Source organism: Lepidochelys olivacea (genome assembly GCF_965140295.1).
Source record: "Lepidochelys olivacea isolate rLepOli2 genome assembly, chromosome: 2".
NCBI lineage: Eukaryota > Metazoa > Chordata > Testudines > Cheloniidae > Lepidochelys > Lepidochelys olivacea.
The window spans coordinates 21,916,260-21,943,308 of NC_140412.1; the positions used below are offsets into that span (position 1 = coordinate 21,916,260).

Genomic DNA, 27,049 nt, shown 5'->3' on the forward strand with positions numbered 1-27,049 from the left:
ACATTCTTACGGTCATCCCTGGATGTAGTCGGTGCTTCATCCAGGCTCGGGGCCTTGGCCATAACAATGAGAAGAATCTCATAGTTACAAAACTCAGGCATAGCTCCTGAGATCCAGCAAACCATAGAGTACTTGCCATTTGGTTGCTTCCTATTCCTGAAGAAAACTGAGGAGAGATTTCATTCTTTTAAGGTCTCCTGGTCACCCTATGCTCATTGGGGACTTACACGCAGGCTGCAAAGAGATGTCATTTTGGGAACCAACAGCAATGTCATCCTCGGTGATATTTCCAGCAGTTCTTCTACCCTGTGAGGCATCAAGATTTCCCCTGAAAGGGGTACAAATCACGGAGAAGGAAACCTTCTGGGTCTGTTTTTTTCTCAAATGGCTCATCCTCTTTCTCTTTTGGTTAGACACGTTGTTTGGGCATTTTGAGAGCGGTGCCTCAGTTGTCAGTGTCGTATCCACGCCCTAGCTATGTGGGGTCAGGCTGTCTCACTTCTGTGGTGTTTGGGGGACAGTAACTATGGAGAGATGGGTCCTGAGCACCATGAGATTGGGTTATATCATTCATTTTCTTTCCATTTTCCCCACTCCCGTCCTACTACCCCATCTGTCTTCAGGGATCCCACTCAGAACTCACTGCTGTTACAGCAGGTATGAACCCTGTGTACTCTGGGGGCTGTCGAGGAGGTTCCTCATCACCTTCATGGAAAGAGATTTTACCCCTGGTACTTCCTAATCCCCAAAGCCAAAGGGGGGAATGAGACCTATCCTCGATCTCTGTGCTCTCAAGACGCATTAAGTACATTAGATTTTTGCCTGGGTACTCCGGTTACCATTCTCTCAGCTTTGATTCAAAGTCGTGATTCAATCTCCTCATTGGTCATTTTGGTCAGGTGCCAGCGAGGTTGTCTTAGCTTCTTAACCCTTTATAGGTGAAAGGTTTTTTCTCTGGCCAGGAGGGATTTAAAGGTGTTTACCCTTCCCTTTATATTTATGACCTATGTCTTCGGAACTGAAAGGCCATCAGGCCAAACCTGACCTTAAAAAAACCAAACAAACCCCCACCCCCATTAATCTACCTTCCAGCTTTCTCAGCCTACCCTTTAATTGCTTTCTTTTCCAAAATAAATGTAGAGTCTCAAACTCATCAGTGCTGTTTGATTCAGATATCTTTCTTGGTAAGTTTTTCACCATATGCTCATCCTCTATTTGTAGCTATTGTTTGAGTTTCCTCTTCTGTTTCCAGTTTTTTACCTTTTTGACTGTAATTTTATTGATAGTCTTACTGTGATAAAATAACATCTGCTAACCCCTTTCAAAATTTGGGAAACCTTTTAATCACACTGAAGTTCATCATTTCTCCTGGTTGAATTATGACAAATTCCTTTTAGACTACTTAGATTCATTTGCCCTTCTCTGTCTCCTCTCCAAATTTGTATCCTGTCATGTAATATTTATATAATATATATATAAAGGATTCCAGATACATTACTTGTGAGTCGATCAACAGTGTCTTCTCTATCTTTATATTCTGTATTTTGTAAATCTAATAGCCCCCTCTGCCACACCACTCCCCTCCCCCCCGCTACACACTGGTATATGGTGATTTAATGATTTATTTGCACAGTAACCCCAAATACTTTCTCTGAGCACAGCATTGGATGCCTGTTCCGTTTTGTGCATGTCACCTAAAATGATCCATGCTCTCAGACTAGTATGATAATTTCCCACATTGATCTTTGCAGATTGCTGTAGCCAGGACAGCAGGAATGGCAGGAGAGTCTAGTTGTCCCAAGTACTTGCCTAGCATTTTGGACAGATACATACTTGGTGTGGCTAATTGTTCACATCTTTGATGCTACATTTACTGTGTTTTAGGGTGCTAGTTCAATCAAAACGACCACGGGTATGTCTCTTACACCTCAGCTAGAAGTGTAGACCTACCCTTAATGTTTTGACAAATGATTGGAGTAGAGGACTGGGAATTGAGAATTCTGGTTTCTGTTCCCAGCATTGTCATCTACTTGGTGCAACCAGAGGCAAGATAATTGTAGTGCCTCAGTTTCTCTCATAATTTGCCTCAAGGGAAAATTGAAAAGCATTTTGAAACCTTCAAATTAAATATATAAAATTCAAAGCATACATAATCAAGTGCAGAAGTCAGGTTTCTGGATACAAGTGGTGGAGTAGTTTATTCTAACTTTGTCTACAATCTGAATAGCTGGCTTTCTGCTAAATGATTAGTAGTTAAATAGTTAACATCAATGCTAGACTCATCAGCTTTCAGTATTCCTACTCAGCTGATCTAAATGGGGCAGTTTTCACCTATCTTTCAGCAGTGATGTAGTTTGTCCAGTAGGTTTAATGCTATTTAGTGGCCTGTTTTTGATCTATCTGCAGATTTGGTAACATGCCTTGCATAACTGTGTGGTGGCAGAGCCAGACCTTTAATCTGAGATGGGTATTTGTATTCCAATATGAAGTTTGTTTGTGATGTAAGGGGCTACCACAGCTCTATAACTGAGGCAATCACGTTACAGCCTAGGTCATGAAGAATTGTCTTGTCCAAACTACAAACAGAAATTCTTACTTGAACAGTGATGTTTCTAAGCATCTGCTGATATTATTACTGCAGTGTGGATTGGGCCTGAAACAACACTACCTCTTCATAATCATGAATTATGTCTTATATCTAATGGTGCCATCTTACAAATAGAGATCCTGGTCTGTGGTTTGGTATGCCTTGGATCATGCTATGTGCGAATTCTGTTTGGACTGAAGTGGAAAGATAGATGTATTCAAGTCAGCCCGGCCTGATAAAATTCACTCTAGAGTATTTAAGGAACTAACTGAAGCAATCTTGGAAGCTTTAGCAGTTATCTTTGAGAAATCATGGAGGATAGGTGAAGCTCTAGAGACTGGAGAAGGGCAAACATAGTACATATCTTTAAAAAAAGGAACAAAAAGGACCTGGAGAATTATAGACCAGCCAGTTTAACTGCAGTATCTGGAAAGATACTGGAACAAATAATCAAACAGTTTGTAAGCACCTAAAGTATCATCAGGTTATAAGTAATAGCCAACATGCATTTGTCAAGAACAAATCATGCCAAACAAACCTAATTTCATTCTTTGATAAGGGGTTACTGGCCTAGTGGATATGGATGGATGGGGGTGGGAGGACTGTAGACTTGATATTTAGTAAGGCTTTTGAGACCGACATGACATTCTCATAAACTAAGGAAATGTGGTTTAGATGAAATTACTTATAAGGTGGGTGCACAACTGATTGAAAGACTATTCAGAGCGCAATTATCAGTGGCTTGCTATCAAACCAGGGCAACATATCTAGTGGTGCCCCACAAGAGTCTGGCACTATTCAGTGCTTCCATTAATGACTTGGATAATGGAGTAGAAAGTACGCTTATAAAATTTGCTGATGACACCAAGCTGGGAGGGCTTGCTAGGGATATGTGCTAGTACTTTGGAGGACAGGATTAGAATTCAAAAGGACCTTTGTTACCTGGGGTTTTGCTGAACCCAAAGCTCTTGGTAACTTTATTCTGTGAGGTGGTGGCAGGAAATAAATCAGTAGAGACACAGCACGTCCGACTGATAGATAGTTGATGCAAGCAGGCAAACAAAAGTGCTTTCACTTAAAGCGTCTACTTTATTTAGTCTCAAGCACTTACACACCTCCACAACAGGTTAGTAGAGTACCCCAAATTAACCCCAGATTCATATTTATCCAGCGTCTTGATGAGGTTTTGAGTGGATTTCTATAGACTTCCGGTGGTCAGCTTTCTGTCTGCAAAGGAATTGGAGAGGTGTTCAAGTGTCCAATTTCTTAGTATTACAAAGCTTGTTCATAAAACAACAACAAAAAAATAAAACTGCAGAAGCTAAGTTAAGTCTGGAGTTTTCTAGCCTGTAGTGTGGACTTTTTCATCAGTTAGCCAGCTGTATCTGACACAGCAATTAACTATTGCCAGACTTTCCATCTTGCAAAACCGCATGCTTCGGAAAATACTCAAGTCAGGAGGGCACAGAGTCATGTTTACTCCTCGTGGTGGCTCGCTTCTCACTTCCCCTCCTGATCTGCTAATTGTGCTAAGGCTTCAGAAATGGCCTTGCTAGCTGCTTTCAGCAATGAGCATAACAATTGGTATTCTAGCCGGCAGTGGTCTAGGCTTGTTACTGGGCTCTGGGCTATCAAAAATGTCCCCCTCCTACACCTTGACAAATTGGAGAACTGGTTTGAAATCAGCATGATGAAAATCAATAAAGATAAATGTGAAGTACTGTCCTTAAGAAGGAAAATTAAATACACAGCTACAAAAATGGGAAGTAACTGTCCAGGCAGTAGTACTACTGAAAAGGATTTGGTGGGTACAGTGGACCACTAATTGAATGTGAGCCAATAATGTGATGCAGTTGCTAAAAAGGCAATAGTCTGCCGTGTATTAGCAGGAAAGTCAGATGTAGGACAAGGGAGGCAGTTGTCCCACTCTACTAGTCAGTGGTGAGTCTCAGCTGGAGTCCTGTGTCCAGTTCTGGGCACCACACTTTCAGAAAGATGTGGACAAATTGGAGAGACTCCAGAGGAGAATGAAAATTTTAAAAGTTTTAGAAAACCTGCCCTGTGAGGAAAGATTGAAAAAAAAACTTGGCATGTTTAGTCTTGAGAAAAGAGCTGAAGGGGGACCTGATAAGTCTTCAGATACGTTAAGTACTGTTACAAAGAGGTCTGTAATCAGTTCTTATGTCCACTGAACGTAGGTGAAGTAGTGATGGGCTTAATCCGCAGCAAGGGAGATTTAGGTTAGATATTAGGGAAAATTTTTAAACTATGAAAATAGTTAAGCGCGGGATTAGTCTTTCACAGGAGCTTGTGGAATCCCCATCATTGGAGGTTTTTAAGAACAGGTTAGATAAACATCTGCCAGGGTTTACTTGGTCTTGCCTCAGTGCAGGGGGCTGGAGTAGCTGACCTTTTGAGGTCCATTCGAGCCCAACATTTCTATTATTCTGTGATTCTAAAATAAATCTGTAAATTTAAGGTACTGAAGTAGAGTTAGAGCAGAGAGGGGAAAATGTTCTCTTGTTTTAGGTGCTAGCCTGGGATTTGGGAGAACTGACTTGGATTCCCTGCTCTGCCTCAGATCTCCTTGGTGATCATGGGCAAATCATTAAATCTCTCTGTGTGTTAGTTCCTCATTTGTAAAATGGGGAATAATAGCACTGACCAACCTCATAGGAAGGTTGTGAGGATATATACATAATTTAAAAAAAAAAAAAGTGAGGTGCTAAGTTACTTTAGTAAGGCACATCATATAGGTACCGAAGATAGAAGTCGGTACCCAAAGCTCTGTACATCCTGTAGTAATATACAACATTTGAATTTTGTGTGTGATTTACAGTAATGTGCAGACAAATGAGTTTCTTAATATTGAAGTATGTTTGGGAACATGACTTAATGTAGGTTTCTTCAGGGAAGGAGCCTCATGTTAATACATATGTATGAAGTGCCAAGCACACTTTTGTCACTACCATGCATAAATATAGAAGCTTGTTGCTTTTCCTTGCATAATCGCCCTACATGGTGTGACACTGTCTCCTTCTAACATATACAGGTTTGTCTGCTCTAGCCTTTCAGTTAAGGAACCTGGTTCTTTATCTTAGCCAGTAGGGGCTCAGGGTTTTAGATCCAGAGGTTCTAGATTCAATCCTCATCACTTGCATACACTTATAGTAAATATGGGGTGTCACGTTATTACCTTAAATGTTTTTGTTCTCGTTGTAGCACCTTCTGTGGAGATTGTGCAAAATGTGGTCCAGTAGCACTGAAGGCAGTTCAGTTTAAATATTTATTTTTAAAAATAGTCCTCCTTGTATTATACAATATTTGATATTCAGATGTAAGAGTAGGATTAAGTAAATAGAAACATTGAATAACTGTAGAAGTTTCTCAGATTTTTGAGGGAGGAATGAGGCACTCTCTCTAGATGTCACTAAAATTCTCTGAGGAAGAACTCTGTGTATCTTGAAAACATTTCTCTCACCATCCGAAATTGGTCCCATAAAAGATACTACCTCCCCCACCTTGTCTCTCTAATATCCTGGGACTGAAATAGCTACAACAATGCTGCATATAAAATTCTCTGCAGATTTCCGTTATTTTTGTTAATTGTTTTATGTTGGTCTTTTATCTGAACAGCACCACAAATATGCAGAGAGTTTTATGGACAAAAATATCTTTTTCCAGTGGTGATGTGGAGTCACGTATTTTCCCATGTTCTGCGAATCATGTGAATGCTTTCCTCAACTTTTTTTTTTTTTTTGGTATATCTAAATAGTTAATATAGTACAGCATATATTTAAGCATTTCACTAGTCAACATCTTTCCATGGTTTGACTGTCATAGCAACTGGAAACCATTTATATTGTGTGCAACAAGTGGCTGAAATTTTTTGTTTCTAGATACCGTCAGCTTGTGTTTTGGCATTTCCTGCCTGAAATATCTGACAACCACTGGAAAAGCAATGAACTTGTTCACTAAACGTTATAGCCTAAGTGTCTGCTTTATTTCCATCTCATTTTTAGGTTTTAGAGATCTTCATGATTTTACTGCCTCATGAGGCTATCCCAGTGAGTAAAATTGACAACTGCTCAGCAGTTATTATATAGAGTCCACCTCCTTCAGGATTCTTAAGTAAGTGTTACCTGGTTTCTGTGCATCTTATCCACCAGTCCAGAATTTTCCCCTAGCATAGTCCCTTTCCTCTTCATGGATAGTCCTATAAAGAAAAGGAGTACTTGTGGCACCTTAGAGACTAACAAATTTATTAGAGCATAAGCTTTTGTGAGCTACAGCTCACTTCGCTCACGAAAGCTTATGCTCTAATAAATTTGTTAGTCTCTAAGGTGCCACAAGTACTCCTTTTTACGGATACAGACTAACACGGCTGCTACTCTGACTCCTATAAAGGATTTTAGATTAGGTTAGATTACCTTTCTGATAGACATGGAAAATACTTTTGGTTGTTTTGTGTGTTTAAAGCCCTCACTGTCCTGATTATGATTATCTTGGCAAGTGATTTGCTGGCTTTGCCTTGACAGGCAGGTCGGAGAGAAACTTGTGTTCTGGACTGATGGATCTGAGGCACAGAAACTAACTTCCAGGTAAGAAATTATCCTTCAATCTGTGTATGGTAGGGGTACTAGATTGAGAGCATTAGTACTTTCCTTGACTGTTCATATTATTTCCTCCCCCTTTTCCAGCATCCACTGTTAAACTGCTAACAATGATTTCTTTTCTGTTCTGCTTTGGAGGAGACAATTAAAATATGACCAGTACAGTATCTGAAATTATTCTTTCTTACAAAATACCCTATTTAGATTTTTAACACTTTTACATTGAGACTTGATATTGCCCAGCTGTATCTTACATGTTTAAGGGAGCATCCATTCCCATATCAAATATCACCAATAGCAGATTGCAGGATTATAATATTAGAGAGTGATTCTAATTTTTAAAATAAAATTATAACAAGTTATTACTTGGATTACTAGTAGACCTTGTGTATTTCTTTATGGCTGCCACTTTCATTGTATCCTTATTTCTTAATCGTTTGGTCACTCACAAACTAGCACTAGTGCTTCTTTAGTAGACTTGACTAATTTCCTGAATATCCCTGGTTATCACTCACCTAATCATTTTCCTTCTGGATGGAAGGAAAAAAACCTGGATCTAAACTGCTGTATATAGCTTGAAGGAGTATAAATCAGCCACAGTCAGCAGATTTTGTCTTTTTGCTGAACTAGGAACATATTGGAAAAACAGTGCTGTATTAGCGTTCAGATTTATGTCCTTCAAGCTTAATCCTTTTGCAATAAATCTAACTTTGTTTTAAAACAATTTATCAACTATAAACATGTAAAGAACTTAGATTTGAGAAGTTGTGGGGGGAAAAAAACCCACTTCCCTAGTTGATTGCTGGGCCTCAGTTATTAGGAAATAGAGAATGCCTTACACTTCCTCATATATAGGGTATTCCAATGGTTTGCTAGTATGGTTCTCTTTCCATTTCACTCCTCCTGCTGCAAGACACAATCTGGTGTCTCCTTCAGTTGTGTGTCTTAGCCAGAAGATCTGGTGAGAGGCTCTCTCGAGACCTGATGCCAGGGCTGCTTTCATTTTTGAGACACACATACTCCCTATTTGTGTATTGAATTTATAGTATGATGGTAACTCTTAAAACTGAAGCTTCTGCATGAACGTTCTGCTGAGGTTGCAGGGGTTACTGGCTTTTTTTTTAAAAATGGAAAAAATTAAGGACCCTTTGCTTGTTTTTCCTTTAGCATTGTTATGTAAGGTTTCAATTTGTCCCTTTCTAGTTTAAAAATAATGAAAAATCAAACAAACCACAGCTTGTATCCATTGTGCTAAGCCTTGAAAATTCAAAAGATCAAACACAGCTTTTGTGTATGACTGTACTGTGAAGTGTATTTCAAGTTTTTAATTACATCTAGAATTTTGGTCTTTCAACTGTTGGGGGCTGTCTTGCTAATAAGATAGTGACATTAATGTGGTTACAGTCTTGTAGATTTCTTTAAAGCCGTGGTTTTATACACTACAACAGGGGTCAGCAACCTTTCAGAAGTGGCATGCCGAGTCTACAGGTATTCACTCTAATTTAAGGTTTTGCGTGCCAGTAATACATTCTAATATTTTTAGAAGGTCTCTTTCTATAAGTCTATAATCTATAACTAAACTATGGTTGTATTTAAAGTAAATAAGGTTTTTAAAATGTTTAAGAAGCTTCACTTAAGATCTGCATTTTAATTTAATTTTATCAGTTTAGTGTGATCTTTGGCCTTGCTTTTCCTTGCTGAGTTTTCCAATGTCTGGCACATATTTGGATACTTTAAGCTGCACACAGGCTTCTGAGAGATCAGTTGTTAACCAGCTCCGAGAGGGACAGAGGACAGATTTCACGTGTGAAAATACCTGTTCACACAAGTGTGTGGATCCAAATGCTGAAAGCATTGCAAACGTAATTTTCTTCAAACAGTTAAATTTCACTGGCAGGGACGTCCAGCAGGTCAGAATAGAGGCCCCATGATCTCTCTCGGTAGCTTCAAGTGCACTCCACAGATCTCCAAACTTTGATGCCCACAATTCTGAGCTTTTTAACTGAATGAGCTGCATTTTGAAATCTTCAACACCCATCCACTGAAATACAGACAAATCCAAGTTGTTTTTGTTGAACTCCTCAGGTTTAATTAGAAAAGAAAGCATTGGGCCAAATTTCTGGAAATGTTGAAATCTGTCAGAAAGTTCTGATTCCAGTTCTTGCATATATATTCTAATCTCAGCGTCAAACGCAGTGCACTGTTCCATGTGGCATAATAGTGATGAAAGCAGCAAATCGGGACTTAAAACTATCCCAGTACAGTGGTGCTGGAACTATTTTTAAGGTGGGGGTGCTGAGCTGTGCCCCCTCTTGCCCCTGTCTGCACCCCTCACTGCTCCAGGCTGTGGGCCGGGACCCCAGGTCAGCGGAGGAGCCCCCGGGACTGGTGGCTGGGACCCCAGGCTGGCGGATGGAACCCCAGCTGGGACTGGTGGCCAGGACCCGGGCAGTGTGAGTGCCACTGAACATCAGCTCGTGTGCTGCAGGTTGCGTATCCCTACACTACAAAGTGACTGCAAAAATGGTATTCTGGAGTGTCATGGTTGTGTCTCAATTATTCTAGTTCAAATTTGCTTGTTAAAAGAATATTTTTTTCTGCCAGCGTTAAACTCAGAATTGGGCTCTGAGAATAAAGCTAGGTTCTTTCCTTCTCAAGCGTCGTGATCTGTAATAAAGGTACTGCAGGCTTTAGCCAAAGTACAGTTGTGCACGTTGGAGCATGATTGGGTGATCAATCAAGAGTTCCTTGTGCTTTCCTTTGAAGTGCAATTCCTACAGGCTTGCTGCAGCAACCTGTAGGAGAGAGCTTTAATGTCCAGTGCTTGGATAACATGCCCAGCTTCAGGTTATGTCCCTGATCCTGGCGAAGGTAACATCAGGGTGACAGTGTATGCATATCTGAGGGTCAGTGTTGGTGGGCCTGCATTTAATTTCCTGGGCTCAACTCCACATAACGAATACCACCACCAGTTTGGTCCCCACAATTCAAGGTTGGATTTCTTTTCATTACCTTAACATCTTGGTCCTTACCTTCGAGCTCTTAATGGTTTGGGCCCAGGATACCTAAATGATTTTCTCATGCTTCAGGAACTCAATTGCTGCTGTTAAAGGCAGTGGCCTCTGCCACTGTCGTATTGTTTACTTTTAATCTTGCATCAACAATGAAAAATCCATGCTATTAGATGATAAACTTCTTTCCAATATCCGTATACAAAATGCTATCTGCTCTATACTTAGAGTATCTTTTTTAAACCTGCTTCTGTAAGGGCTTCATGCACCATGAAATGTGCTGTTGTTTATTTATGTAGACCTATTACTGCCTTATTGCTGTTTTTCCAGAACTTTCCCCCAAAATTTTAAAGCAAAGGTACTCATCAAATTTTTTTGAATATAGGCAACTTATTTTGCATAATTTTGATAATTTTTCAGTTTAATAATTATATGGAACTAGTCTGAGACTTTCCTATTCCATATTTAAAAATTACTGGAGAACATTATCATCATGACTGATATGCTATCTTGAATCCAAGTTAGCTGTATCCTTGTATAATATATTGATCCATGCCTGTATTTTCATTACTCCACTACAATCACATTCCTTTATATACCCTAGATGGCAGAAGATAGAGAGATATACTGTAAACATTTTATATTGCAATGAAATGGAAGTATGATTAGGCTAACTTTCTAATTTCGTTTTGACCTATCTAGAGAAGTTGGAAGTTGCACCACCATCCCCAGGACAGCTGAAACACGGTAAAAGAAAAAAAAACTTATTAAATATAGTTAATAGTTGTATATATTCTTTGATTGCTCATACTTTTAAATACTTTGTCTTATTCTCAAAACTGTTCAGATTTATTCTAACTCCTCCTTTCATTAATGGGAGCTATCTACATATTTTCCTTAGAGACTAGTGAGAGAACCTACATCTGGAGTGCACTGAGGTATTAAAAAGTATCTGCAACCACCCTGCTGCTGTTTCATAATACGCTAATTGGGGAAATGACCAAATATCTTTGGTGTGTCTTATTGTCCCTAATGTCTAGTTTACCCAAACCCCAAGTATAAACTGTTACTGCATTGGAAAAGAAATTCAAAGCCAATACGGAACAGTGTATTGGTTCCAAGTTGTGTTGTTACGGTAGCATTTTTTTTGAAGCTGGAAATTTTAATGACCAATCAGGTTCTTATTCTTGTCGCTGACCTTTTGCAGTATTAGTTTTAGCTTTCTTTTATTTAGTGATCTACTTACAGATGTTACATTATTAAGATGGTAGAGGGGGGTGTACGTGCACATGCAGTATAAATATAGGCGTTGGATAACATTTCTGAGAATTTAGTAGTCAAGTCAGTGTGGTTATAGCACAGTGTTCTCTCCTATAGATGTAAGTTTGGGATTTGGCTAAAAATTGTAGGTGTTAAGATTCAGTGAATTTCTTTTTTGGCAGGAAGTGGTATCTGAGTAAATTATTTCTTATCCCACAGAAGTAGATTATCATGTGTGTGTGGAGCGGTGGAGGGGGACTAGAAAAAATAAAACTATTTGTATACACTGAGTAGAAATATTTTAATTTTTTAACTGCGCTTACATCTGCTTAATGTTGATCTTCCATAAACACTTTAGCAAACAGATTTACTGGCAGGAATGTTTGCCAAAGCAATTTATATTTAAGCAAATATTTCAGAATATTAATGGAAAGGAAATTTCAGATCAAAAGTATTCATGCTGTTAGTCTGCAAAGAGCTACTCGCATGCAGTGACTGAATTGAGTACGTGAAACAGTGAACAAATACATAAAAACTTCATTTTGATCACAGATAATTCACAAACAGGGAAAAAAATCCACCCCACTCCAAATTATTCTTGACAAATTATGTGTTCAGCTCTATTTATTAACAGAATGTAAGTACCTTTTTCTTGTACATCGATGGACAAACACACTACTACACCCTTTTCCCTTTTTTAGTTGTGTAAGTTGTTTGTAGTGTTACTCGTTCAGGGATCAGTCTAAACCCTATTGAAGTTATTAGAATCTCATTGATTTCATTTGAGTTTGATCCATAGTTGGTAATACAGATCTTGAAAGGCACTGCAGTGTTTCACACTTGGTGTTTTCTATCTATATTGCCTTTCTAATGTCCTCCATGTTCAAGCATGCTAACATACCAGATGTATACAAATCACAATCCACTACACATTTTCAAATGCAGATATGAAGAGAGAGAGTTTTTACTGTCATGTAAAATAGTTCCAAAATTCCAAACTAAACCTTTAGTATTTGGGGGCAAAAAAAAACGTATTCAAGTATGGTATTTTAGTTCCAAAATTGGATTATATCTAGGTGCCTCTACTGGATAGTATGAGTTGACTGTACCATTCACCTTTTTATTATTCTTTCAGTTTCCCTTCAATGTGAAATTAATACTCACAGGTTTTCACTCTACCCTTCTTTCTTTCTCTATCTCCCTCCCCTCCCCCGGTGGTTGTACTTCTGTATGTTTACAAAATAGCATAAATTTTAAAAGACCATAGATTTTTAAGATGATATTGGGGAAAAAATGTCAAATGGCAGAAACATTGGGAATATTACCAAAAAGATGTTTAAATGAGTCTATTCCCCACATTTGTTTTTTAAGTTATATGCGTTATACTTCAGTTCCCTATTTAATATTTATATTCTAGTAGCACCCAGAGTTTCTAATCAGGACTGAGGCTTCACTGAGACAGGTGCTGTATAAAAACGTACAAAGACACATTCCTAGCAGAAGAGCTGGGTATGACAGCAGTAAGAAAATTGTGCTGTAATAAAAGCCTGCTTATTATTGAAGGAAGGTACTCGTGTCATAGACCATACCAAGTTACTACAATATTGAGTTATATCAAGTGGAATTTTCTTCTCTTGAACTATCAGAGGAAAGGTGAGGGGTAGAGAAAAAGGGAAGGGTTGGGAATGCAGAAAATGGAGATGAAACTCAGTTCTTCAAGCAGGGAAATGAGGAGCAGATTTAAGTGTAGAAAATGTTAGCACTGGCCAAGAAACATAAAGGAAGACATACTCCCTGATCTGAGGAGTTTACAGTCTTAAAAAAATCACAGCTCCAGGAACATGTTAAGGAAGCCAAGATAATGTAGATAATTATAGACCCTCGCAGGGTCTTGGAGTCTGGGCTCCAGCCTCAGCTCAAATGTCTACACTGATATTTTGTAACCCCACAGCCCAGGTTAGCTGAGGATAGCTGCAGCCATGCTGTGGGTCTTCTATTGCAGTGTGAGCATACCCAGTGAAAACAAAAAGGTCAGGACAACAAGTCCAAGCTATATAAAAGCAGCCGGGGAAAGACTACTGCATGTGTGTCTTAATTTGTCTTTTAAATCTGATATCTTGCAATTGAACAGTTGAAACTTAGATTTATTTAAATGAGTGAACTCAGCTATAGAGTCTTACTTCTTATTTTTCATTTCTTTCAGTGTTCTTCCACAATGCAATACCTTTTGTAGGGTTTGGATTCTTGGATAATGCAATTATGATTGCTGCAGTAAGTTTGTCTTTGTCTGATTTTGATAAAGGAACTGTAGTGTCTCAGATTAAATAAACATAGTTTCTACTCATCACTTCTATTATGATTTCCAGAAGACTTTTTTTTTCTGCCATGTTGCTAACTTCAGTCCCATTTTAGTACTTCCACTGAGAATATTTTCACATTTTATTTATACAGAATATTTTCAAAATTTGGTTTTTTTTTCAGAATAGTGATGTTCATGTCTGAAGGGGCAAAATTAAAGCTGATCTTATTTTTGCGTGGTTTGAAAAGAACTTGCTTTTTTTTCTGCTCTTAAAGATCTGTGCAGTGTGAGCTGTCTAATGTGTGAAGAATCCTTTGTTCTGTTGACTGACACTGGCTTGCCATGTGACATTAGACATGTAATGAAACGTCTTATTTATAAAATGGTTATAATATATACACAGCACACGAGAGTGTTGACTGACACTGGCTTGCCATGTGACATTAGACATGTAATGAAACGTCTTATTTATAAAATGGTTATAATATATACACAGCACACGGGAGTGTTGTCATGCTTAATGTTTGTAAAGAATGTTCGTGATTTGCTGATAAGTGGTCCTATAGATATGCTGTAAGTGCTTTTGCTGCTTTTTATTATATACAGTATTTTATTAATCTAGGTGGGTTTAATTGGAATAACACTTTCAAATATTTCTACCTAATTCATCGATTCTGTGGCCAGAAAAGATCATTTTGATCATCTAGTCTGAACGTCTGTATAACACAGGCCATAGAACTTCCCCAAAATAATTCCTAAAGGCAAAATAAACTAGTGGAGTGGGAACAGGAGTAGAGGCCAAAAACTCTTACTTTTAATCTTGATTTTTACCACCGACCCTAGGGGGTTGGGCATGCTACTTAATCGCATTGTGTCATCTTCCTCCTCTGACAAATAAGGCCCTATCTCATGTGGTGTTGAGTATTTATTATTTTGATTAGCTTTTGAAGATGTAAAAGTGTTAAAATAATTATAACATGTATTAGTTTTACATTTAGCTAAGAGAATTAAAATAGGAAATTAGTGTGCTGAGATTGGGACTCCTGTTTTCTGATGTCCAGCAGATAGCCACTGTGAAACAAATATATAGTATGAAATGAATATAGGAGGTATGAAACATATGAAGCAGGGACCTGTATTTAAGGGAATGGGAAAGGCTGGGAGGAGATGTATTGATCAAGTAGAAGCTATGGTATTACCTATCTCTGTACTTCTAAATACGAAGCAAGCAGCCGTCAGTCTGTTATGTTAAATATGAATGTTCTTAACTTATTGCTGACAAGTAATGCCTCAAATAATGACAAGACGAACTTTTATTTTCAGGGAACCCAAATAGAATTATCGATTGGAGTTGTCCTGGGAATAACTACTATGGCAGGCAAGTAAGATAAACACAATAAATGTAAACCAAAATAGCAAATTTCTTCAGTCTAGACTGAAAATAAGCCACATGGATTTGAAACAGCTGCTCTTTGTTCCATAATTGAATCTTGTTTATAGAGAAACAATTCTGTTGTTAAAAGTAAGTATTCCATATACAGTCATGGAATTTTCAGCTGAAATAGCCTCTGAAGATATTGATAGATTGTATAAAAATCCAGTTGTGTTACTTTTTTTTTTAAAAAGGTGGCATTTCTGTAGGAAAGCTGTAAACCACCACAGGTCTGATTCTACAAGCTGCTATGTGCCTGCAACTCCAAATAAAGTACACAGGAGTTGAGGGAACTCACCTTGCAAAATCAGGCTCACAGTCTATAGCTGTTAACTATGTTTAAATGATCTTGTCTGTTTACCAGTATTTGCAACATGTTGTTTTAATTCTGTCATTGTTTGAAAGAAGACTCTAAAGTTCCAGTTGCAGAGAAATGGCACTTGAATGCTTACATGAAAGTAGGGATGACTTTGTCTTGTATAAATCTAGATGTAACTCTTTTGCAAAATTCTGCTTTACTACAAAATTATCAAAAGTATTTTTGTTTAACTAATTAATGGTGGCCAATACCAGATGCTTCAGTGGTAATGAACAGAACATGGCAATTATTGAGTGATCCATCCCCTTGTCATCCAGTCCCAGCTTCTGGCAGTCAGAGGTTTAGAGACACTGAAGGCATGGGATTGTATCCCCAAACCATCTTAGCTAATAGCCATTGATGTATCTATCATCGATTAAACTCAACTAATTCTTTTTGAACCCAGTTATACTTTTGGCCTTCACAGCATCCCCTGGCAAAGAGTTCCATACATTGACTGTGTGTTGAATGAAGAAGTACTTCCTTATGTTTAAACCTGCTGTCTGTTAATTTTATTGGGTGAACCCCTAGTTTTAGTATTTTGTGAAAGGGTAAATAACACTTCCCTGTTCACTTTCTCCACACCATTCATGATTTTTTAGATCTGTATCATTTTGGAATGCAGAGATGTATAGTTTCTCCATCTGGGTGTTCTCCTCAAATACTAGTTAATAGGACATAGAATGAGTAGTTTCCTTCTCTGTTTTTAGGAAAATACACATTAGCAACAGGAATTTAGTTATAAATCCAGTAGCATTAGCAGACCTTTTTGAATGACTTTCTTAACATGGCTAGTATAGACCTAGAAAGAGTGCTCAGTTGGAAAATGTCAAACATAAAAGCCACGAAAATGTGACTAAAAATAGTGCCATGCTTTGTAATTTGCTTTACGGAGTCCCTGTTAAAATGTGAAATATCATCAAGAAAAACTGTTGATTGAGAGGGAATTGGTGTCTGATTATGCCATGTTGATTTACTTCTGTTATGTGATCTTTGTGTGTGTGTGTGTATATATATAGTTATTTATTTAACTGGGAAGAAAATCTAAGTTAATTAGAACTATCCTTAAGATTAGTTTGGTAATTTAAAGCTTTTTGTTCTGCTTGCCCATACAAGATTCAATATGCATGTTGGTATACACTGACTGAATTACCAGTCTTAGACATTTTTACACCAGATCTGAAAAAGTTGTGTCTAGGCACTGCCAATGGCATTAAGTAACAGACAGGCAAAGCCTAACAGGCACTTTGGGCTTTATGGAGGCACTGTGGTGTCTTTAGTGTTTTGCAGTCCCCATGGAATGCTTTGTGACCACTCCATGTTGGATAGACTTACAACCTTTACATTGGCCAAGTGAACTGTTGTATTTTGGTGCTGGGGGTATCTGTTAAACCAAACGTGTTATACCAACTATCTGAATTATCTCCTTTATTTTTACTTCTGAGATAAAGAAATAATTTAAGTTTCGAAGTTGGAGTACTTCCTGTTTACTCTCAGTGGTATGTACTCTCTCCGCACATGTGGGACAGCGGCCCAGAAGGCAAGAGGAATTGGTTTGCCTTGTGTAGACTGACTTTATCTTTTTAATGTTAGTTAAATTTAAAAAAAAATCTAACAACAAAAAGGTAAACCTACTTGCGAGTTCTGCTCTTGCAACATAAATGTTTTAAATGTGTGTAATGTAAAACATTACTCTTTCAGGCATGTATAAAATATATTTCTCAGAATAAGAGCTAGTCTACATGACCAATGCAACTGTACCACTGTAGCGCGTCTCGAAGACTCACTCTGCCTATGGGAGAGCACTAGCCTGTCGGCATAATTACTCTACCTCTATGAGAGGGAGAAGCTATGTCCATGGGATACCACTGCCTTTTACTGGAATGTCTGTCATACCTAGCTATACAACTTCTGGTGCAAGTGCTGTTGCTTCTGCTAACTGACTGGAAGCCTTTTTGTGTGACTCCAACTAAGGACTCCTAGTTCCTGTGTCAGATATACAAAGTTGGCTGGTGGCTGTGGCCATTGTAACTAAAGTCTGAAAATTTGTTATTCCATGTCCCAGAACTGAGTGATTTTCCTGAATTTAATAAATTCAAGAAAATAAGTGCACCACCTATGATGTTAAAGCTCTGCTAGACCTAGTGTTACAAATTGTGCTGCTAAAAGAAATCCTAGTGTAAGAGAAGAAACTTAATTCTGGATACTCGTGCTATATATCTTAATTACTCTTTTGTCCGTGGGTTTTGTAAAATAATGCTTTTCTGTTTCTCAATTTTTCAGCTGCTGCTTTGGGAAATCTTGTTTCAGATTTAGCTGGACTCGGGTAAGTCTGCATTTTGCTTGAAGTATGTTATTGCCTGATCTCAAAAAAACAAAACAAACCCCCCCCACTCAACAAAGCTTAATACACTGTAGAAATCCCTTTGGGTGTTTCTAATTCTTGAAATGTATATTAACAAACCAGATACCCATAAAGATACCAAAATAATTGCCCTTCTCTCCTTGCTTTGCTCAGAAATAAAGCTGCATTCTTCTTCGAATTACTGCACCTGTGGCTCCCAGTTATAGTGTTCATATGCCCCAGCACAGGAGTTTTGAACATTTTCAGTAGCAGTGTCCAGGAGGGGGTTGCCTTGTATGCCCTCATTCCCCAAGTACATAAAGGGCACAGTGATCCCAACTGCCACCCAGTTCCTTCTAACTGCCTCAGCCAGCGAGTCAGAACAACTATCGGTGTGTCTACACTGCAAAGAAAAAAACACAGGGCAGCAAGTCTCACATTCTAGGTCAACTGACTCAAGCTTGCAGGGCTTGCTGTACAGGGCCAAAAATAAAAGCTAAAAATTTCTGCTTGGGCTTTGAAACCCAGCGGAGAGGTGTGGGGGACGCGAAGGGACCTAGCACTGTCTTCACAGGGGCTTAGGTCAGCTTCATAGCACTGCTCAGGGGTGTGGATGTCAGACCCCTGACCAGTATAGTTAAACTGATGTGCTTTTCTAGTGTAGGCCAGGTCTCAGTTTCGCAGCATCGAATCCTGTCTCTGTGGCTGGGAGGGCAGAGGAGTTCTTCAAAGGAGCTGTTATGCCAGTGCTGAGAGTGCAGAGGAGCGCTGTTGTGCTGAAGCATAGCACAGAGCTGTGACAAAAATCTTCCTCTTCCTCTTCAGCTAAAAGATCTCAAAGGAAGAAGAATTCAGACAGTCACCTTCTTTCCTCCTCTTCAGCACAGGCTTCAGCAGCACTCTCCCTTTCAGCATCAGAGTGGTTCGGACAGTCTTCTGCAGTGCTTCCCTCATTGGCACAGCACCTTTGATCAAAGCCCGTTCTGGGCCAGGGTTTCAGCTGCTGAGGAAACTTCAAAGCAGGGAGAGGCATCTACAATACCCTCGCTGCAGGGACCTTTTTGCAACTAAATTTGCAGTTCCAAAGGCTTCTTTTATGTCTTTGCCAAACCTTAGGGTCACTCCAGATCCTATGTCACCAGTCCTAGAAGTTCCCCAATCTTGATACCAAACATATCCCTTCCTCAAAACGAAGCCAGGGTACCGCTAAAGAAAATTGCTTTGAACCAGCATGTTGATACAATTAAGGATTTAAGTCCCAATCAAATCCTTCCATCTCCTGTTATGGGTTCTGCACAGGGCTTTGGAGCTGTGCTCTGGCTCTGCTCCAGCTCCAGGCAAAAAAACCTGCTGCTCCATGCTCCCAGCTTCGGGCTCCGCTCCAAAGCCCTGGTTCTGCATTAGAAGTTTCTTCATCCAAAGATGCTGACGGGAGTCCTCCACCAAAAAGGAAATTGCATGAACGGAAAGAAAATAAGTCTTGGCAGGCATATGGAAAAGACCTTCCCATTTAACCCAAGGACGCTAATTATTACTATGCTCCTTGATTCCCTCCACTACTTTCCATATGGTCCACAACCATGGCCATATTTGGCTCTCATGGCCTCAATAGTTGCAATTTTGAGGGACAAGTTCTCCCACAGTATATGAAATCTATTCATGAGTCATCTGCTACAAACCCTATAGTCCTGATCACCCATTAAGTTGAAGATGCAGAGGAACAACAAATTGTAAGTGATGGTGAAATACCAGCCCATCAGGACAATTCTTCTGATCTTCTTTCTTACCTGATGGAAACCATTTCATAGGCTACACCACTTTCAGCGGATGATTTTTAAAATCTTCGAGGAATCATTGAAGCATATGACAAAAACAATAGAATTTACTATGGTGACAGTTCAGGAAAAACAAACTTTTTGATATTCTACAGCATCCCAAAGCAGGTTTGCACTACCTATTAATGAAGGAGTATTGGATCCAACAAAAGATTTCTGGGCTACCTCTGTTTCCATTTCAGCTATTTTAAAACACACTGATCATAGATATCAGGTGCCCCCTAGGATTTGAGTATCTTTGTCACATCATCATCTCGCTTCATCACCACTGGTTGCTGCAGCCAATGAACGATCAAAACAGACTAGGAAATCTGTTCCAAAGGAGATTGGATTTTTTTTGAAAGAAAACTTACTCTTCAGCATTTTTATAGATCAGGATAGCAAATTATCAAATCATGCTGTCTAAATATGATTATATCCAGTGGGTAGACTGTCGTTTAAGGACAAATTGCACTCAGAATAGAGCTAAGTTTAAAGCTATTTGTGAAGAAGAGCAGCTTATTGCTAAAACCTCTCCAAGCTACGTTAGATGCTGCTGATTTGAGTGCTTGTTTAGTGGCTGTAGGTATCATGATGCAGTGCTCATTGTGGTTCTCTGCATCAGGTTTACCAAAAGAACTGCAAGTGACAATTGAAGATCTGCCATTTGATGGTCAGAATCTATTCAGTGCCAAGTCTTACGAATCTCTGCATTAATTAAAAGACTCAAGTTGCACACTCAGGTCATTGGGTTTATGTAATCCTTCCTTCAAAAAGAAATTAGTTTCATCCTCAATTTTCATTCTCCAGATATAGGAATGCTCAATATCCTTCTTTTTCATATTCCTGACACCAAAGGCCCTTCTGAAAAATCTAGAAAGAAATTTAGATATCAGAAGTAGTAATCAATTCCACTGCCCTCTTCTAGAATTACTCAGTTGGGTCAGACACACAGACGTCAGATTTGATGCTCTTTTACTCCACCCTTTGGTTCCCATCTATTTTATTTCCTGGAGGCTTGGTAGAAATCACCACAGATTGATGGGTCTATTAAGTAATCAGGGATGGTTATGTCATTCAGTTTCAATCCTTACCTCCTTCCCAGTCCCTTTTCAGGGACCTTTCTTATGAGAATGTCATGGATCAGAAAATTGACAAAACTGCTCAAGCTTGGAGCAAGAGAGTTAGTTCCTCAGCAGTATATGGGAAAAGGCTTGTATTCTCCCTGTTTCCTCATATTAAAAATAAAGGTGACTTGCGTTCGATTCAAGATCTCAGGAACCTCAACAAATTCATTTGGCATGCAAGGTTCTACATGGTAACTCTTGCTTCAGTTATCCCTGTGCTGGATCCCATGGATTAGTTCATTACCTTTGACTTACAGGACACTTATTTTCATGTATCAATCACACCCAGCACACAGAAAGTATCTGTTTTATGGCTCTGGGGAGTCATTACTCATTCAGAATACTACTTTGGAATTTCATCAGTACAGAAGACATTTACAAAATTCTTGTCAGTAGTGCAGCCCATCTCCTCAGAAAAGGGTTGCATATTTACCATTCCCTAGAAGACTGGCTTGTGTAGGGGAAGTGACGAACACAGGTCATAACGGCAGCAAAGAAAGTGATTTGTTTGTTTTCATTCCTGGGTTTAAGGATCAACTTTAAAAAGTCTACTCAGATTCTGTCCCAATACACAGAGTTCATCAGAGCTCTCTTAGACTCAATAGCAGTGAGACGTTCCTCGCGCCGGACAGATTTCAAATAATAAAAAATCTGATTCTTCACTTCCATACTTACCCACAGACAACAATAAGGATATGCCTGAAGCTTCTAGGCCATATGCTTTGTGTACATTTGTAACCCCATTTGCCAGGTTACGTCTGGCTGTTTCAAGCATGGATCAAAACTGTTTACAGACCAGCAATCCACACTAAGTCAGTGAAAGTGCTGATCCTAGATCAAACTCTATTCTTGATGGAAAGGTGGATGATACATGGAAATGTATGTGCAGGAATTCCATTTGCCCCTCTGATTGCACCCAAAACTTTGATAACATATGCACCCAATATGAGCTGGGGAGAACACACAAATCAAGACTGGAGGCCATGAGTTCGAACATATCTAGAATCCACAGTTCACATAAATGTACTTGAACCAAGGGAGGTAAGATTAGCTTGCAAAGCATTTCTACCTGTCATAAAGAATTCTTAAATCCAAGTTCTGACGGACAATTCCATGGCTGCCTATTACTTAAACAGATGGAGGCACGAGGTCAGGCCTTCTTTGCCAACAAGCCATAAAACTTCGGGAATGGTGCATTCAGAATCACATAAAATCGACAGCTCTTCGTCTCCCAGAAAAGAAAAAATGGTCTAGTGGCCTCACGGAGGAGGAAAATGTACTTATCTCACAAGTGGGAAGTAAAAAAATGCAATACTAAACTGATTTTTTTCAAGTGTGGGGACTTCCCCAGATAGACTTAGTTACATCAGTTCAAAATAGGAAATGTGTGATATTTTGCTCTTGAGCAGGAAAGAATCTGGAATCTCTAACAGATGATTCATGATTTCTTGGTCACACCGTTTGATGTATGTTTTCCCTCCATTTCCACTAATTCCAAGGGTGTTAGACAATATGGCAAGAAAAGTCTTGAGTTATACAGATGGCTCTGGCTTGACCTTGCCAGTTTCGATTCTCAGATCAAATGTTACTGTCATCAGTTTATCACATTCACAGTTCTGGAAGGCCTGTTATCATAGAGTCACGGTCTGATTCTCCACCCAGACCCAGCCTCTCTGCCTTTCACATCCTGGATGGTATCTGGATGTCTTCAACAGACAGAGAGCATTCTTCAGACGTACAGACCATTCTTCTTCGGAGTAGAAAATTATCCAATAGGGCTAAATACATGGCCAAATGGAAACATTTTTCTTTATGGGCAAGGTCGAAAGGTTACGCTCCATCTCAGTGTTCAGTTCCAATAATATTAGATTGCCTCTTATTTAAAGCATTCAAGACTTTATCTCTTCAATCAAATTCATTTGGCAGTGATATCTGTATTTCATTCTCCAAAAGAGGGAGATACATTTTTTTCTCCTCTCATAAGTCAATTAATAGATTTATTAAAGGGCTTGTTCACATTTTTTTCCTTTTGTGAGAGAGATTGCTTCAGCATGGGAAGCAAATTTAGTGCTTTCTTCACTTATGGACATCCCTACTTTGAACCTTTATCAGATTGTCCAGTTCATCTAACAGTGAAGGTAGCATTTCTGGTGCCAATTAACATCAGCTAGTAGAATAAGCATATTTCAAGCCATATGGATTAATCCTCCATGCACATTTTTTTTCACATGGATAGAGTAATTGAGGTTGCATCCATATTTTATTTCCAAATTGCTATCAGATTTTCATAACAATCAGTTCACGCATTTACCAGTTTTTCCCCACAAAAGCTTCATTCTTCTCCTGCTGAATCTAAATTACGTATTTTAGATATGAGGTCCCTGTTATATTGCCTAGCTAGCACTAGATCTTTTCATAAAATGACAAGATTTTTCATTGCTTAGGATGACAAATCAAAAGGGATGGCTATTTCATCACAGACTTTCAAAATAGATATAGCATGTCTTAGAACTGCTTATATTAACAGGAAGAGACATCTGTCAAGCATTCAGACCACTCCACCAGAGCATAAGCTTCATAGATAGCAGCTTAAGTCAAGTCCTAATATAAGAAATATATATAACAGCTACCAGGTCTTTAGCTCGTACATTTACGAAACATTATTAGTTAATTACTGCTTCAAGACGTGACACCCATTTTGGTAGAGTTGTTTTGCCCTCTCTTTTCCAATAAGTCCTGGCTCTCATCTCTTAACAGATAACTGCTAGGTGATCGCTATGAGTGGGCTACTCATGTGCAGTACTGCGAAGGAGGAAGAATGGTTATTTACCTGGTAGTAACTGTGGTTCTTTGAGATTTTCTGCGCATGTGGATCCCATGACACAGCCACCATCCCCACAGCTTAGAGTCCTATAAATGAGGATTCTGGGTGGCAAAAGGAACTGAATAGTGGTTGAGGTTGCTGTGACCTTTGTGCCTTTGGAGGGGACAGGCACAAGGGCATGCAGGTTACATGTGTGACGTCTACTGGACACTGCTAGTGAAAATGTTCCCAACCCCTGTGCTGGGGCACGTGGACCCCATAAGTGGGATCCACATGTGCAGAATGTCTTGAAGATCAACAGTTACTATGAGGTAAGTAACTGTTCTTTATCTGTTTCTTACAGTAGCTGGAATTACGATATCGTTACTCACATTGATTTCTCTTTCCGTTTCGGAATGTATTTTAGCCTTTGCTCCATTCCAAAAATATAGCAAAGTAGCTAAAGTTTAGCTTTAAAAGTTTTGCTGTATCCATTAAAAAGTATATTCACATACTTTGCAGATGATAAATAGAATTTTCACCCATTGTTGCAAACAGAACTTGCATTCACAAAACCCATTCATTTCAATGTGTTCTGTAGATGCAAATATAAAACAGTTGCCTACTGGTAAGGGTTAGAATTGTGTTTGCACAAATGTTTGTACCTGCAAAATGTGGACCCATGTATGTATGTGCATATATGTGTTTTTGTGCATGTCTAAATGGAGACTCAGTAGAGAACCAGCTGAAAACTTGACCCTAAGGACAGTTCATTAATGTTCAAGTTGCATTAATGTAATGAAATGGCCAGAAAGTGCAAAACTGTGTTCAGATTAGAGAAACATAACTAAAGTGCCATAAATCCAACATTTTAATATTTTTCATGCTAAGCTTTTTTTAGAGCAGTTCCTTAAAAATGTCCTTGATCATCTCAGCATGACATACATTCTGTGCTAGAATATGAAGTTGCCACCAGCAGCATGTGGAGTCAGTATTTGAGACTTTGGGCAAGATCTTTGGATAGCATCATATGCTGTCTTAGCCTCAGTTAGTTCAATGCTGTCTCATTCTGGAATAACAAAGCCCACAGTGAGAATCTTTTGGTGTTAGTATCTTCAAATAGCTTTTTCATATACAGGAAAAAATATGGAAGTAGTTATAAACTGTTCAGTCCTAATCTATAAACTGGACTTTATATTATAGTTTGAATAGACTCTGCATCTTTCAGTTCATCTAATGTAGTTTACTAGAGTGCCTAGACAGGTTGTTGGGATGTTCCAGATCATCTGCCTTCAGGCAGGTTTGTTCAGCTGGCCTGCATCTTTGGAATACACTCCTTTTTATGGAGTTTATTTCCAGAGGACTTGTGCAACCTAGAGCTCCGTAACTATTTCCTTGAGGCTTATTTGGCAGGCCAAGTCCTTCCCAAACTCATTTCCACCACCTTTACTGTGTAGCAGCCCACTATCTGCACCTAACGATAAAAGTGAGACTAACCTCCAGGTGGATAAGTTGGTTTAAAAGAGAGAGAGCTTTCCTAACTTGCATTCCTCTGCAGTGGGAAAACACTGCACTGTTAATACCAAGTGTTCCCCAGCAAGTGGCTAAAGTTCCAGGCATGCTTTGGAATATTGCCAAAGCTTTGACAAGAGGTAACAGGCTTTTAGAATCTCTACATAGAGAATTTCATGGTAATAACAATTTGCTCTTGGAAAACTGAAAAACCTGAAGAGTTGCATATAAACTAGTAATTCTTTGGAATTACTTACCTGCATTGGGAGGGGCAATCTACAAATACAGTGCCTCATACAATTTTAATATATTTTGCAAGTATTAATGTGCGTTGAGAATCACAAAAGTGGTAGAGTGGGTGAGGTAATATCTTTTATTGGACCAACCTCTGTTGGTGGAAGAGAAGCGTTCAAGCTCTGTGTCCACATGAAAGCTTGTCTTTCACCAACAGAAGTTGGTCCAATAAAAGATATTACCTCACCCACCTTGTCTGTCTAATATCTGGGGACCAACACAGCTATAATACTGCAAAAGGCTAAATGGATTAACTCTGCCAAGAACTTTTCTCTGAAACTTTTTTCAGTTCCATTTTTAAAAAGGTAACTTTTGTTTGTCATGTAGTTACTGGTATGATAAGGGTTATGGTAAATATGCTGAATACTCACATTACATTTTAATACTAATTTTTATTTTACAGTTGTACTGTTACATTTTAAGAAAAAGGTATACAAGAGGGGGGAAAGATGTCTTTAGACTCCAGACTTGAGTAGTTATCAATGGTAAATTAGTATGTGTGAGACTTTTCTGCTTTCTTTTCCACAGGAAAAAAACATATTGAACATTGATTTCTGCCTCAGCAACTGATTATTAAAGCACAAATATATGATATGATAGAATGTTCCATGAATAATTGTTGAGAGGGAAGCTCTTACATATGTACTGGATTTTTTCTAGTACTGAAAAACATTGCTAAATGATTAAATATTTTGTTCATAAAGTTACTGTAAATGTGTCAAACTACAATAATGTTCAGGTCTTATTACATGAAGTTTTGGGTTTTCTGGAAGGCTTGACTAATTAGGGAGTGAATTAGTCAAAAATATGCACTTACAATGTAAATGTGAACTTTCGAGTCTGAATATTTTCTTCTATATGCCAAACTGGTGGGTGAACAGTACAGCATGCAAGAAGAAAAACTTTTCAGTATAAGTTAGTACTACTTTTGCACAAGTAATTTAACTTCAGTTGTGCATTACTCCAGCTAATATATTTTCAAATCCAAAAGCCTGAGTACTACTGACATGTGGCTCTTTTTTAGTCTTGCAGGCTATGTTGAAGCTCTAGCTTCGAGAATGGGCCTGTCAATTCCTGATCTGACACCCAAGCAAGCAGATATGTGGCAAACGCGTCTCAGTGCACATGTGGTAAATATATTTATGTATAGTTTGTGTGTACTTTTCACTGGTAATTAGCAGGGATGGGAAGAATCCATTTTTTTTTCATTTTTGTCAAATATCAAATACTTAGCTTTCAGTAGTTGGTAAATACTGAATATTGTTGTGTCAAGTTGAGGGGAAGCAGATCTGGGCTGGGGGGTGGGGGAGAGGAGGGAGAGGTAGATCTGGAGTTGTGTTTGGGTGATTAGAGGCTGGCTGCAGTAGGGATAGGGGTGGAAAATAGCCACACAATCTGCATATGTCTGTGAACTCTGGCTGTGGTGGTAAGATTAGGTGGGTATCTGTGAAGTCAGTCAACGTGATGGCTGGCAGTTCTTGTCCTTTAGAGAGTTTGGTTTTTATATTCATTGTTCGTGTCAGACTTATTAAATACTTTCTGGGAATATATCTGTAGTGTGTACAAATCTAATTCCAATCCTTAATTTATATATA

General features: G+C 38.8%; 1 protein-coding gene across 1 annotated transcript in view; it reads left to right on the plus strand.

Annotated features, from left to right (window-relative positions):
- TMEM65 (transmembrane protein 65) overlaps nt 1-27,049 on the plus strand; it is a 47,980-nt gene that overhangs the window by 14,366 nt on the left and 6,565 nt on the right. Inside the window, exons 2-6 of the mRNA XM_084618160.1 lie at nt 10,914-10,958; nt 13,675-13,742; nt 15,094-15,148; nt 17,844-17,886; nt 26,479-26,584. Of these exons, the coding sequence (XP_084474286.1) occupies nt 10,914-10,958; nt 13,675-13,742; nt 15,094-15,148; nt 17,844-17,886; nt 26,479-26,584 (317 nt within the window). The remainder of the gene's footprint in view (nt 1-10,913; nt 10,959-13,674; nt 13,743-15,093; nt 15,149-17,843; nt 17,887-26,478; nt 26,585-27,049) is intronic.